Here is a 13,673-nt window from a genome sequence, read left to right as displayed (position 1 = left end):
ACCTACATACATGTGAAGCTAAGCAACTTTTTATGTTTCCTGTCATCAGGTCATATATCCTCTACAAACAGAGATACAACTTACATTTGTTGTACTTGCTGTAATACCATTTCTTCTATTCCTATACAAAACAGAGGGGTTTTCTTCCACTTTTTTTTGCTTCCATGTTTTGTTACATTCTTACAAGTACATGTATTAAACTATCCAGACTAGCCGAACTACATTTTGATCATCAAATCCACACATCTGGAAAACATGCAAATACAAGAAGCGAAGACATACCATGTAATTCTTCAACCTTTTTTGCATGTTTGCAAGGTGTTCATTCAATCATATTCTTAGAGCATTATTCTGTGTAGACCTGACAAAGTAAAGTTTCCATGAAGCCCTAAAATTGGTCAACCCAACCAAAGTAGATTTGTCTCAAAAATCAATGTGAAAAGATGCATAAATCACACTGAAAGTGGCTCTAGCAAATGTGAAAAAGTTGAACTAAACAAAAAGGACATAAAATATCTCCATTCTAATACAGGCCATTAAGCCTTAAGGTAGACAGATCAGACTATAATACTGTCTGTACTTGAGGACTTGAAGTTAATTTGTATGTATATATATATATATATATATACATAAACTTACTTACATATAATCTTAGTGAATGCTAGTCACTAAACAAGAAAGTGTAAGTATTATTGTAGATTTTACGTGTAAAAATCACATGTGCAGTATGCCACTTTAAATATCACTGGGACAATACATGTACATCAAGTACAAGAGCACAGACTTACACAATGGCCACTAATTAGTTTCCACAGACATGAACAGGTAATTTCTCTGTAAACTTTATGCAGATGCCACAGGTACTGTATCCCACAGCAGCCTGTCAGTTTCAGTCCCACTCATGAGCTCAGAGTTGGAAGTTTGTTACTGTATCTCCAGTCTGGCTACCATGTAATCTATCTACATACAAGTATGCTCTGCCACACACCCACTGATAGGGCTGACATAGGTGAGGCTTGGCAGTCAAACATGATACAAGACTTCTAGAACACACACAGATTCCCTTTAACGTGGTGGCTGCCATTCGAGAAAAAAAAAATAAAAAAAAGAAAGCCCATGCTTTCTTCCTCCTATATTATATCTTACAGCAAATATCCAACCAGGGCCGTGAAAGAAAAATCACAATTTTCACCGAAGATGAATTAGCCACTACATCATTGCTCCATAAATCAAGTCTATTTGGCAAGGTTGTAATGGGACGGTACTGATGAGGCTTCACAGCCACAAAGCTACAAAGAGCAGGCTCCATGAAATTTAATTCAGACATCAAGGGAAAACACTAAAAAATTGTGAGATTTCATTAATTAGAAATGGGGTCGTATAAGCCTGAAATGTACACAGGAAACATGTACATCTATGTCCAGTATGATATTGAAAAAAACAAAACAAGAATAAACCCTTACTGTAATTCTTGAACCTTTTTACAAGTTTGCAAGGTGTTTATTCACGGAAATTCTGAGGGCATTATTCTGTGTAGGCTGACAAAATTACACTTTTTGTGAAGCCATGAAATTCAACAGTCCAACCAATGTAGTTTTCCCCCAAAATATAACTAAAAACATGCATAAATTACTCTGAAATTGTTCTTTCATATGCGAAAAGGTCAAAGAATTACGGTATTTATCTTCAGAAATCCTCTACAAGTGGTACCATCTTTCCAACATCGTATTTCCACAGTGAGTTCTTTCTCAATGTACATGTAGTTCTAAAGGTATGTTATTTATAAGACTGTGTTGGTAAATACAAAAAAAAAAAAAAAACATAAACTGTTGATCATTATCACAGTGCCTGCACTGAAATGATTATGAAGATGTACCATACATGTACACTTTACAATCATCCTTTGAAATACAGAACTTTACAACAGATATACACACAACAACGAGACATTCGGTCCTACAAGAAACAAATTTTACTGCAACCCTTCACACAAACTAAACAAATTTTGAAGCATCTGCAGTCTTCTGTTGATTAGATTCATGAATTATTTATAATCTAGAGCACGGATAAAAAGATAAAATAACTTTAATGAAGATTATGTACCCAATGCCACAAAAAGCACAAGCAGTTATTTATAACTTGGTTCATGATCTGTGTACATGTACATATCAGAATTTGAAAAGAGAGGCAAAAAACTTAAAATCCAATTTCCTTCACTATGGTTTACGGTATTTGTCAAAGGAATGTTAATTTTACAGCAGTCATCTAGTCTGCAAACACTTGACATAAAATCTAATCCATTAATCATGTGTATATGATTCCAAAATGCAGTTATATTAATCCTGGCTCCAATTCAACCATGACACTTCGCCACAAAATGTGTAAATACCTGGGAGAGGGTAACGGCCAAGAATACTATAGTGTGTGTGTGTGTGTGTGTGTGTGTGTGTGTGCGTGTGCGTGTGTGTGTGAAATTTCATTAATTATTTCTTTGAAGAGTATCTACAAATGCAAAACATTTAGAGCACATTTACAAGAGTAAACAGATTCTCTCAAGTTGATATGGCGTAACTAAAATGTCTATTTAAATCATATATCTGCTGATAGACCCAAACAAAGTTTACAGCCCTTGAGAACAGACAATGGCAAACTACATAAGGTATATAAGGAAGTACATTTGTACTGTGAACAACTGACAGATCCTGGACCATTTAGTTACAATGACTGACTGATTATAAAAAAAAAACAAAAAAAAAAAACACACACGTAAATCACAGAAGTAAAATATTTTTACAGCAACCACAAACCTTTCATCAAATATTACATTTACATAAATATCAGCGATAACAACCACCTGTACATGTATGAAACAAAAGTAGCAAAGTACTACCATCAAATCCATGTACCATTATTCCTTTTAATAGAAAAAAAAGCCTGAAGCAGAGAGTCAAATTTTATTTTCCTTTACAGTTAATACTAATTGCTTGTTATAAGAATTCGCCTCTGACAGATTTACATTTTTCGGTCAAACATAAATTTTCCCTCGTCTTTTGCATAAATTAAATTTCTGAAAAATGAATTGACACAAGGCACATTAAACAAACTTGTATCCAGCTCAGTAATTACAGCTCTGAGATATGCAATTCAATAGAAACTGAAAAATAGAAAATTTCTTCATTTTGTTACACTGAAAGGGATATTGTCAAACATTGTTCTGAGCATGACCAAGACAAATGGATTACATACAGACTCTGCTAAATGACAGCCACAGCAATCATCAGGCTACAAGCTTCTGATTGATCCAGACTCTTTGACGGAACGGGGCAAACGTTTTTGACGTGAAACATCAAAGGACCTGATTACAAAGATGGATATCATATTGCAAGGCATCGCTCTTTGCCAACTTCCAGACGATGTTTACCTACGATAACCCGAACATGTCTAGCAGCACCAAACCAGTTAAGGTCTCAGACAGTCTATTCACCTTCAGCCATATGGGCAGGCAGTCTCAATCAATACGAGGAACAAGACAGCACAAAGTACAAGTACAAAAGTATGCACATGCACAGTACATGTACTACTGGAATAGTATTCATGATTTAGTCATGCACTTGTACTAAAGTATCTACATGTAATTGCAGACAACAGAAAGGTCATATATTTTGAAACCTTTAAACCAGGGGGTCACTTAAAGGTCCATGTATACATGATCAAATAATATGATGAAAGCCAACAATTCACAATGTATGAACATGTATGAAATGAAACTATGCATCGAAACAGATACACGTATGCCAGAAGGCCAATTCCCAACACGATATTCAACACAAACCACCAAAGAACTATGAAAGTATATGAAGAAATTAGGACAGAATCATGCAAAGAGAAGCAGTCAACAGTTTTCCATTATGTTGAAAATGCTCAAAGGTACATGTATGTTCTAGGCGAATGCACAAGATTAGTATTCAACCTGTGTACTACGCTACCAGATAATATAATTGTTGATAATAACACATGTATCTCACTACCTAATTCTAAATTACACTGATGTTTTCACATCCAATCCAAGTACACTGCATATTACACATATAATCTTCATCTGTCAGAAAGGTTGTATTGATTTATTTGATTGTAGTTTAATGGCACTGAAGAATTTTCTCTTACACTATGGCGGGCAGTTTTTATGGGTGGGGTTATGCATTAGTGCTCTGGGTACACCATCGACCTACCGGCGACGTTTCTTTAAACAAGTGACTGAGAAACTTTCCCACAGCCTCAGGATAACAATCCACTGCTTTTTGACCTTCTGTTCCAGGTCAGGATTGAACCTGCACCTCCAGGGTCTCTTTATTAGGAGTCATTCATTCATCAAAATAAAACCCCTCCAAATATGGCCAGATCATAAGAATGATGTCATGACCTGATCTGGTTGAGCATATATTCACAATTTTAGAATCTTACATGTAGATATTATTTCTTGTACATTACCCATTTCCATGTTATTTGACAATGACATGAATGGAACCTCTCACATGAAATTAAACACTTTCACACCTTTAAATATCATTGGATAAACACAATTTTTGTCACAATCATCTCTGAAGAGCTCAAAATATCCAACATTTTGACCAAGAAAAGGTAAAACTCACCACTTGTGTTTCCGGTGGAGCTGTTGGCTTGGGCCGTCCATTATTCACAGGGTACATGTAATTTTCCACTTGGACATGAGGCCGGCCACCATTTTGCTGCGGCGTCCCTGATTGTGTAATTCCGTTAACGTTGTACTGTTTATCTATAGTATCTTTTAACGCTGTCACTGGAGATCCTTTAATTTTGGATTTTGAACTCTTGGAGTTATTGTTCTGATTTTCTAGAGACTCTCGTATAGCTGCCACAGAGGGAGCATGAAAGCCATCTGTACCCGCAGAAGCTGCTGACGGCTGAGAAGACTCTGAGTCCGTTCGCAATCCTGACGTTGATGGTCCTGGATCTGACAGAAATGTCATCAGTGGCGGGGGTGAGACAGGGGGGCTCGCTGGGCCACCTTCAAAATACCCTGGTTTGTGCTTCACCTTTCCAATTGCATACTTGGCCTGAAGCAAATAGAACACAGAACATTCAGAAGAAAAATTATATGTAATACTGGTACAATAATATCTACATGCACGCATAACTTTACACAAATGAATGAATTCAAGAGTGTGAATCTCGAATATCCAAACTAAAGATGCAATATAGAACACTTACACACACTGTACTTGTATGAGCTCTTCTATTTAATGAAAATCCACTACATACAAGCAATCCAAAAAAGATTAAATGCTATCACATAATGTGCACCTGGGTTAAAGTGACAGTGATCAATACTCTGATTGCAATTTGTTATGAATTATTTACCACAAATACAGCATTTAGATTAACAGCATCCATCAATAGTGTCCAAACCATGGAACCATCCACATTCAGAGTCTTTCACCACTGACGATCAACCTGAATAGTTCTGTCCTGATGAATATGATGAGACTATCCAACAATTCTGCCATCATGGGATCACCGACACGGACCATTATCCAGAAAGGCAAGATTCCAGGGTCCAGTTGAACAGTTTTATCAAGAGACATTTGTCATTGTATCATATGATACAACACTTCTGTCAAAGAGCAATTAGCAAGAGACAAATTTTCCAATATGTCTGCAATTAAGTGCAGGATGATGTAACACTTAAACCGAGAACTTCTCGCCAAACAATAATTCAATACATCCATCACAAAGCACTTACCATACAAAGTCCTATACAACACTTGTGTAAAGAAGCAGTCAGACATTGGGGTCAGACATGGGACAATTAATGACCTCCATCAAGAAGTAGCCACCATGCAAGGGACCAGCCAATATTTCTGTTATGAATGTATTCCCATGGGAACCATCCAACATGGTCTGCATAAATGCATTCTCTATTAGATCACAGAACACTTCCATCAAGAAGAATTCACTTTGGTACCATCCACCACTTCTGTCAAGAAACATTCCCCAATCAAACATAGTATCAAATATACCCCGCCCACCCCCTTGCCCCCCTACCAAAAAAAAAAAGAAAAACACAATCCAAGATTTACATCAAGAAGAAATCATCACACACTAGACTATTCAATGCTTTTGTCAAGAATCTTTGACCGTGCAATGGGAAATCCAATGCCTTGTCAAGAAGTTTGCACCATGCACTGGACAATGCTTTTCAGTTTTTGTCAAGAAGCTTTCACCATGAATCCAACATTGCTGTAAAGAGATCTGTCCAACACTTTGGTCCAGATGAATCAACAAAATTATTTCACTTATTTCTAGCCTATTTAGGATAGATTTACAATTACTATAAACCATTTTCTACCTTCAATCCTATCAACAAAATGCAACAGATTATTCTCTGACTATCAAATATTTGTTTGTTTAGTAGAGTTCAGTTTGTTCACAAAGATTTGGGTCCATCGCTCACTTCCTCTGGATAGAAGACTATGTATTTTCCTACTGACTCACTTCCACATTCCCAAAACGCATTTCCTATCTTTGCAGTCCACCACTGTTGTCACTAGACAAAACAAACTTGTAAGAAATCTCTTTCATAAAAAGAACATTTCACAATGCATATCCGCAATTGATTTGGCGTCCCAGGTTTCGACTGTAAAAGTACAAACCTAAAACAAACTATAAACTGCCGATACAAAGTTCAATGTGAACATCATCCCTTTTCACCAGCTTTATCCTCTGCTCATCCTGCTTGTGAAAGACACTATTCATGATACATGTAGATACAACATATACGCCATTTCTATGCTCAAAAGTTATTGACATATTCCGTAACAGACACACTACATTATTTAATGTCGGATACAGCTTTCGATGTTTTGCTCAGGATCCTCATTCCCCTGAGAATTACTTTTACAAGACAAACACTAAATGAGGATCAGACACTGAAGTCTTATTCACAAACTGAATACCAAACATCTCACCTATGGTTATTAAGGGTGGATAACACTGTCAAGTAGAAGTCTAGTGCCATGGCGGACACGTAATACCTCATGTGCTAGGGTAAACAACGCTCCACGCTGGCCCCTGTCACAGTGGGGAATCCAGTGCGTTATGTCGGGTCATGTGAGCTTTTTGGGGCCAAAGAGGAGAGGGGTTCACTTAATCAAACAGTCTCGTGAAAATGCCACATACTGTTCTTACTGCTTGTGTGCATCACCAGTTAATATTATGACAGTTTAAATGTCATAAACTAGGTTGACTTTGGATGTGTTGTGTTTTATTTACTGCAGGTGCTTTATATATTGGACAGTGCACATGCTTTATATACTGGAAAGTGCAGATGCATGGAGTTAGTACTGAAGTAATTACAGCAAATGGAACTATATGTGCAGGAATATGGGTTTGATAACTATTGCTCAAAGTGACTATAAATCCAAGAATGACGCAGCATCAATAAAACACTGCAATTGAATTGCCGTCACTACAAGTCAAATCATTATAGCAATGCCATGGCAACTTGAGACAAGTAACAAAAATATAAAATAAAAAACAATACAGGAATCCTGCTGAAACCATTTAATATCAGCATGCCATATATCATACGTCTGTGTGTCTAGAGCTGAAGAAATTTCACAGTGTCTATGCTTTTCCTGTTACAAAAAAGTATCATCATTTCTTTACCTTTTCACACAAAAAGAAGTCATGGCAAAAATTCCAGCCCGTGTAGAAACTTGCAGAATGGGCAAGATGTGCCGAAACCACACAACACTAGAGTTACAGCACCGTGCATATTAACGTACATATCCATATACATGTATGTTATTGACACCTGTGCTCTGCCTATAGCCACGGTTTAAGCCCAGGCTGAAGAGTCTGCTACGTATGCAACCCAGCTATTTCCTTGAGCCCTGGTTTTAGGCCATGACGCAACGCCGGAATGTATTGCCTATTGTCGGCCTCTAACCTGAGCTAATTTGTTTTCCAGGCTGGGGGTGAAAGCCGCTGAGCAACAGGTACTGGGGTACAGGTGTGCAGTCTTAACCCTGTCCCTAGTTAACCTGTCTGCTTTATCACTGCTGCTGGGAAAAGGAAAGGCTAATAGGCAAAGGGTCAGTCACATGGGCATCTCCAGATATATGTTGACAAACCTTTCTAATAATAGACAGAATGACAAGCGATAAATACTGAGATTTGTACAAGCTGACATGTTTTCGGGAAAACGTTCTACACTTTTATTTGACTAAGGAAACAATAAGAAAACACACATACCTCTAATAAACTTCTACATTCTTCTACTTCTATTACAACATCCTAAGTTACTACAACTTAAAGGAAACTTCAAAAAGCATGCATATGTTTTAATTATGCCATATTCTAGTATGTGTACATGTGTACTTGTAAACAAATTTAAGGCCTTACTATTTATTAATTATCCCTTTCTCATGATCTTATAGCACATAATGTTTCAGGTAAAATAATCACACTTCAAGCGGTATGAGCATTTTAAAACAAATTTTTGAAGTTTAAATAATATTGCAGAGCTTATTGTTTATTTACCTGCAGGACAAAATACAGCTTTATAATTTGGGCGTCCCTTTGAGTCCCATAATTTTGGCAAAAAATTAAGAAATTATGGAGCTGTGTCTAATATTAGGCTTAACAGGCAACATCAAAATATGGATGCTGATTAAGAAATAATTTTAAATCAAACATTTTTTAGCATTAAATTAATAAAAATATACACATATGTTTAAATCTGCTAATTCCTCTTAATTTGGGCTTTTTGGGGTTTTGGCTCTAATTTGGAAACCCATTACAGGTTTTAAAATTTTGATTGTAGTCAACCCTGACGTATATTTATTTGAATGGTGTTTAAAGTTTTAATCAAGTTGAGTTTCTCGCTTATACGAATAATACTATGGCAGTCATTTTCACGAAGGCAGGAGGAAAGCAAAACACCCAGAGTAAATCTGACCTTCAGCAAAGAGTCCCATACTTTCACCTGAAGATCAAGCTTATGACATGTTTGTGACATTGGTAGAAGGCCAGTGACCCTTCTCAAACTACATGTAAGACCACACATACAACCCTGTGAGTGCTGTTGACTGCTTGATAGATCCAAGAATCATGGAAGATGAGAATCTCAAGGATTCCTAATTAAGGTTGAATTTAGTTAAGGCGCCAGATATGCAAAAAGAATTAAGTTCTTTTTGGGATACAAGGCATTAATCATTAGCTGAGAACTGAAATATTAAGTAATAAAAAAACAAAATTAAGGAATAAAGTATGCCAATTTTTGAAGTTCTCACTATAACTGAGCTATGGACAGACGGACAGACAGAAGGGCAGCTGGGCTGGACTACATAATGACTTTATCCAACAACCTTTCAAGCCAATAGGTAAAAATGCCATGCAAGCTTCAGCACTATACATGTAGTACTTTGCACACAGCAGATGTCTGGGTATTTGGTAGTCAAAATAAGCAGAAGTTGTCCAGTGGAGAGACATTAGTCACATGGTCACTTATATTAATCTATGTGCATCTCTCAACATTAATGGATATTTCAAGACATATCTGGTGTATTGAGTGTTACTCTGAAGTTATCAAATATACCAGTCTGTGAAGATAAGAAACGAAGAACAAAATGAAAATCGCAAATGTGTTTTAGACATCTGAACTGTGTTTCAAATGGTCCTAAAAGAATATCAGCATCATTTCCCAGACAAATTTAAAGCTAGAAAGGCTAAACAACAAACCCTTACATTACAATAAATGTATGAGAGATAACCAGTTCATTTGTAATAATATATATACTTCCTAACATGCCTTCTGATATGTTCACTAATTTAATTGTTAGGCCCATACCTAGGAAGGTTCATCAGAAACCTGCAAATGGTCGTGAGTTTAGACTGGGCTCTACCTAGTTTTTTTCCTATCATAATGCTGGCTGCCATTGTACAAGTGAAATACTCTTGAGTATGGCATACTGCACCAATCAAATAAATAAATAAATGAAAACTTGTTAGGCATGTCAGCAATTTACATGCTCCATCAACCACAAGCAAAGGGATTTGAGTATAAAACATTAGTAATTGGAAAATAAAATTTTCAGCACAATTTTCGTCAAACTTTCAGAGTTGCCTATAAAGCAGGAAGCAATTCTTTAATAAACCTACCTGAGATGTGAGTAAATGAGGATTGCGCTAAAATGAGATTGAACCCAGGTGGGATTTGTTAAGTTATGTTCATACACATTTACTGACATATTTCATATTTAGATTTTATGAAAAAAACTAAAACAAAACCAAAAAAACAACAACAAATAAATAAAACAAAAAAAAACAAACAATCAGACAAGACATGAACCAAAGATAGCTGAAAATTTGTAAAAAATATTGTACAATATATATACATAAAATACACACCACCTGTTAACATGCCTTCAACCACAATATTTCCAGAATATGCCATGTCCTGAGTAGGGGAACATTGTTTACAGAGTTTGAATGTGTACACTGAAAATGTAAGGTGAAATTTCCATCAACCTGTTGATGGATATCAGCACAAATTATGTAACTATGATGTCTATATATACTCACCCATGCTTTCTGTTTGGCGTTCTGTCTCTCCGCCTCCGCCCGCTCTTTAGCGGAAGTGATGGCTTCCTCCAGACTACCCCCGCTGCTCTGTCGCCTCATTTCCATTCGCTGCATGGCTTTCTCGGAGAAGGGCGTCGGGGTGGAGATTTCCTTGAGCCGTTTCTCCAGCGAGCGCTGTGCCTCTTCTTGGTACTCCTGAAACTGAACTTTTTGCTGCTCTAACTGAAGCTCGATCAGCTCATGGAATGTGGGTTGTTTGTCCTGCTGCTGTGCATACGCCATCTTGAAAGCGTTCCCTACCACTGTGTTCAGCTCCTCGGCCTACGAACCAGACAAGACACAGGGACGGTTTGAATTGCACCTCAAAGGAAAACATCTCAGCAAAATGCGCAAGTTTAGTTTTGATCTCAAAGAGATGAGATGAGCAAGTGCAGGTTGTCACCAAAGCTAAATGAGCATAAGAAAGAATTTTAGACAAAAACAGTTTAGAGAAAACAGAGGAAACATCTTTATAAACAACCTGCCAAGGTCACCTGTAATTGTAGATATTTTAAAGCTGTTAATCATTTCAGCAATGCTTGGTCACATTATAAAAAAAGTATGATACAACCCACTGACAATGTCAATTAATGCTCTGGGTATCTTGTTGTTGGTGATAAACTTGTTTTAGCTTGTATGCATCAAGTTTGATTATTCCATCTGTTTTTCTAGATACTTTAATTGTGTGAGGCATTAAATTAAAAATGCAGAAAAACAAACAAAGGATCACAGCATCATCAACACAGGTGTAGGTTAGATAATAAAGAAAACAAGACACCTAGATCTTTATTTCAATGTATAAACTTCACATTCTTTTTAAGGCCTTCTACAAGGTTTGCTTTTTTCAATTCCGGAAATTTCTTTTCCCAGATTACACTGGATTAACGGAGCATTCGTTTCAAACATTTCCACATCAAAGTTAAAATAATAACCAAACAAAATCTATGTCCAAATGATACTGACAATAACATATAAAAGCTACATGTATGTATGTACAAACTTGTAGTTTGAAAATCTTAATGCAATGATGTCAAACGAGCTAAATCTTTGAAAACTTTTTTAATATTGAAGACCCCTAGTTCAGAGCCTCATTTTACAGACAAAATCCAGTGAAAATTGTCAGAAATGGATGGCCAGAAATACAGAGATCAATACATTCTCAAACATATTTGTTCTTGACACAGGCAAAGCTGGATCCCTTGCAAAATATTAATATTTGTTTTTCTATGACTGATTCTGTTAAAATCGTGCCATGCTAAATGTTGCACAAGTCTGCTCCTTTGGAAATGTACAGTGGTTTGAAGAAATGTACACAGAACAGCCAAGATTGTGAAGCTGTCACCGAGGGAAACGTCGATGTTCGATTTTAAAAACTATTCAAAGACAAATGTATGATCTTCTACTTGCATAACTTCAGGAGCAGAAAAAAAATTATCTTACAAAAGACACCACACATTGATTAACATTACAATGCAGTAAAGCAAGCAACCTCATGAAGGCAGGTTGATGCTTACAAAAATTACACTGGAACAATTTCCTTAATTTTTGTCCTTTTTATTTTTTCTTTTCACTTTTCTCTTTTATTAGTTCATTAGCAGACAAAGTATTATTTGAGGTTGATCAAAGTTACCAGAACTGAGGTATGTTCCAAAAATATTTATCTTTTCTTTATAAACTATGGTTTAGCTTGGGGAGGCCGTCAGAGAGAGCAATCCACCACCAGTAATAAATGTACAAATTCCCTCACTACAGACTACTAAGGGACAAAATTTCGCATTTTTGTCGTATCTGTCAATGGTAAAAATTCCTGAAACAGAAACTGAAACCAAAATTTAAAGCACTGGTCCTTAGTCAAAAGTCGACCTTCGCACAAAATTTTATACAAATCCTTGCATAAAGATTACAGTAAAATGGACAGCCAGTCAGAGAGAGAGAAATAATCACCAACAAAAACATAACCTCCTTGGCAAGGTGAAAATGTAGATAAATAACCTCTAACTTCAAAAAGTGTTCTCTTCTGCTATGATAAATCAAAGACAGTTATAGACACAATATGCAAGGCAATAATGATTGAATCCTTTCACTGGACACGTTCACTTTCAGTTCCTGTACTTTAATTATCTCTAGAATTAAGTCAATCCTATTCTCACTCATTTCAGGGTTTATATATTCAGCAGCATGTTCTCAGTGCTGAGCTCACAATGTCCCCCAATCTTCACAAGGAGGTGGGAAGCACGGTGGAGACATAGTCTGGGACCCAAGTGAGAAAATTGGGTAATTCTTTACCAGTGATGTAATTACCTGCTGTACCTGTCGGGCCACAGAACCTAATTTACACCTGTCCTCAACTTGCTCTCTAACTTTACAGCTGTTGCTTTCAGGACAGATTCCTGAATGTTTCAAACAAGTGAAGTTTTATTACCATGAGCTAGTCTAAAGATGAAGCAATTTGACTTCAGTGCCAAAGTAAGGCATTGAAAGTACTGAATAATACAAGATCTTGATGATAAAAACGACTTCTTGGTACTTCAATAAGAATTTGACTGACAAAAGTCAAGTACATTTTTCTTCATATTAAACCAGAAGATCAGTACATGATCAATACAGTTGGCTTATGTATGTAATATGTACGTACTCACTTTAAAGACTAATGTTTATTTAAACCATAAGATCAGTATATGATCAATACAGTAGGTTTATGTATGTAATATGTACGTACTCACTTTAAAGACTAATGTTTATTTAAACCAGAAGATCAGTACATGATCAATACAGTAGGCTTACGTATGTAATATGTACGTACTCACTTTAAAGACTAATGTTTATTTAAACCAGAAGATCAGTTCATGATCAATACAGTTGGCTTATGTATGTAATATGTATGTACTCACTTTAAAGACTAATGTTTATTTAAACCAGAAGATCAGTACATGATCAATACAGTAGGCTTATGTATGTAATATGTATGTACTCACTTTAAAGACTAATGTTTATTTAAACCAGAAGATCAG

The 13,673-nt window shown here is 36.3% G+C and overlaps 1 protein-coding gene across 2 annotated transcripts in view; it reads right to left on the bottom strand.

Annotated features, from left to right (window-relative positions):
• Positions 1–13,673, bottom strand: part of LOC135475262 (tensin-1-like) — a 94,188-nt gene that overhangs the window by 33,004 nt on the left and 47,511 nt on the right. The window contains exons 5-7 of one of the 2 annotated variants that reach the window (XM_064755094.1): positions 10,624–10,944; positions 10,201–10,227; positions 4,650–5,093 (exon numbers count right to left, since the gene is read on the bottom strand). In XM_064755094.1, coding sequence (XP_064611164.1) covers positions 4,650–5,093; positions 10,201–10,227; positions 10,624–10,944 — 792 coding nt within the window. The remainder of the gene's footprint in view (positions 1–4,649; positions 5,094–10,200; positions 10,228–10,623; positions 10,945–13,673) is intronic. The other variant, XM_064755095.1, reaches the window with a different exon arrangement.

This window comes from Liolophura sinensis, chromosome 9, assembly GCF_032854445.1.
Source record: "Liolophura sinensis isolate JHLJ2023 chromosome 9, CUHK_Ljap_v2, whole genome shotgun sequence".
NCBI lineage: Eukaryota > Metazoa > Mollusca > Polyplacophora > Chitonida > Chitonidae > Liolophura > Liolophura sinensis.
Note: the sequence above shows the minus strand (reverse complement) of the source record. Positions and strands in the feature narration are given on the sequence as shown.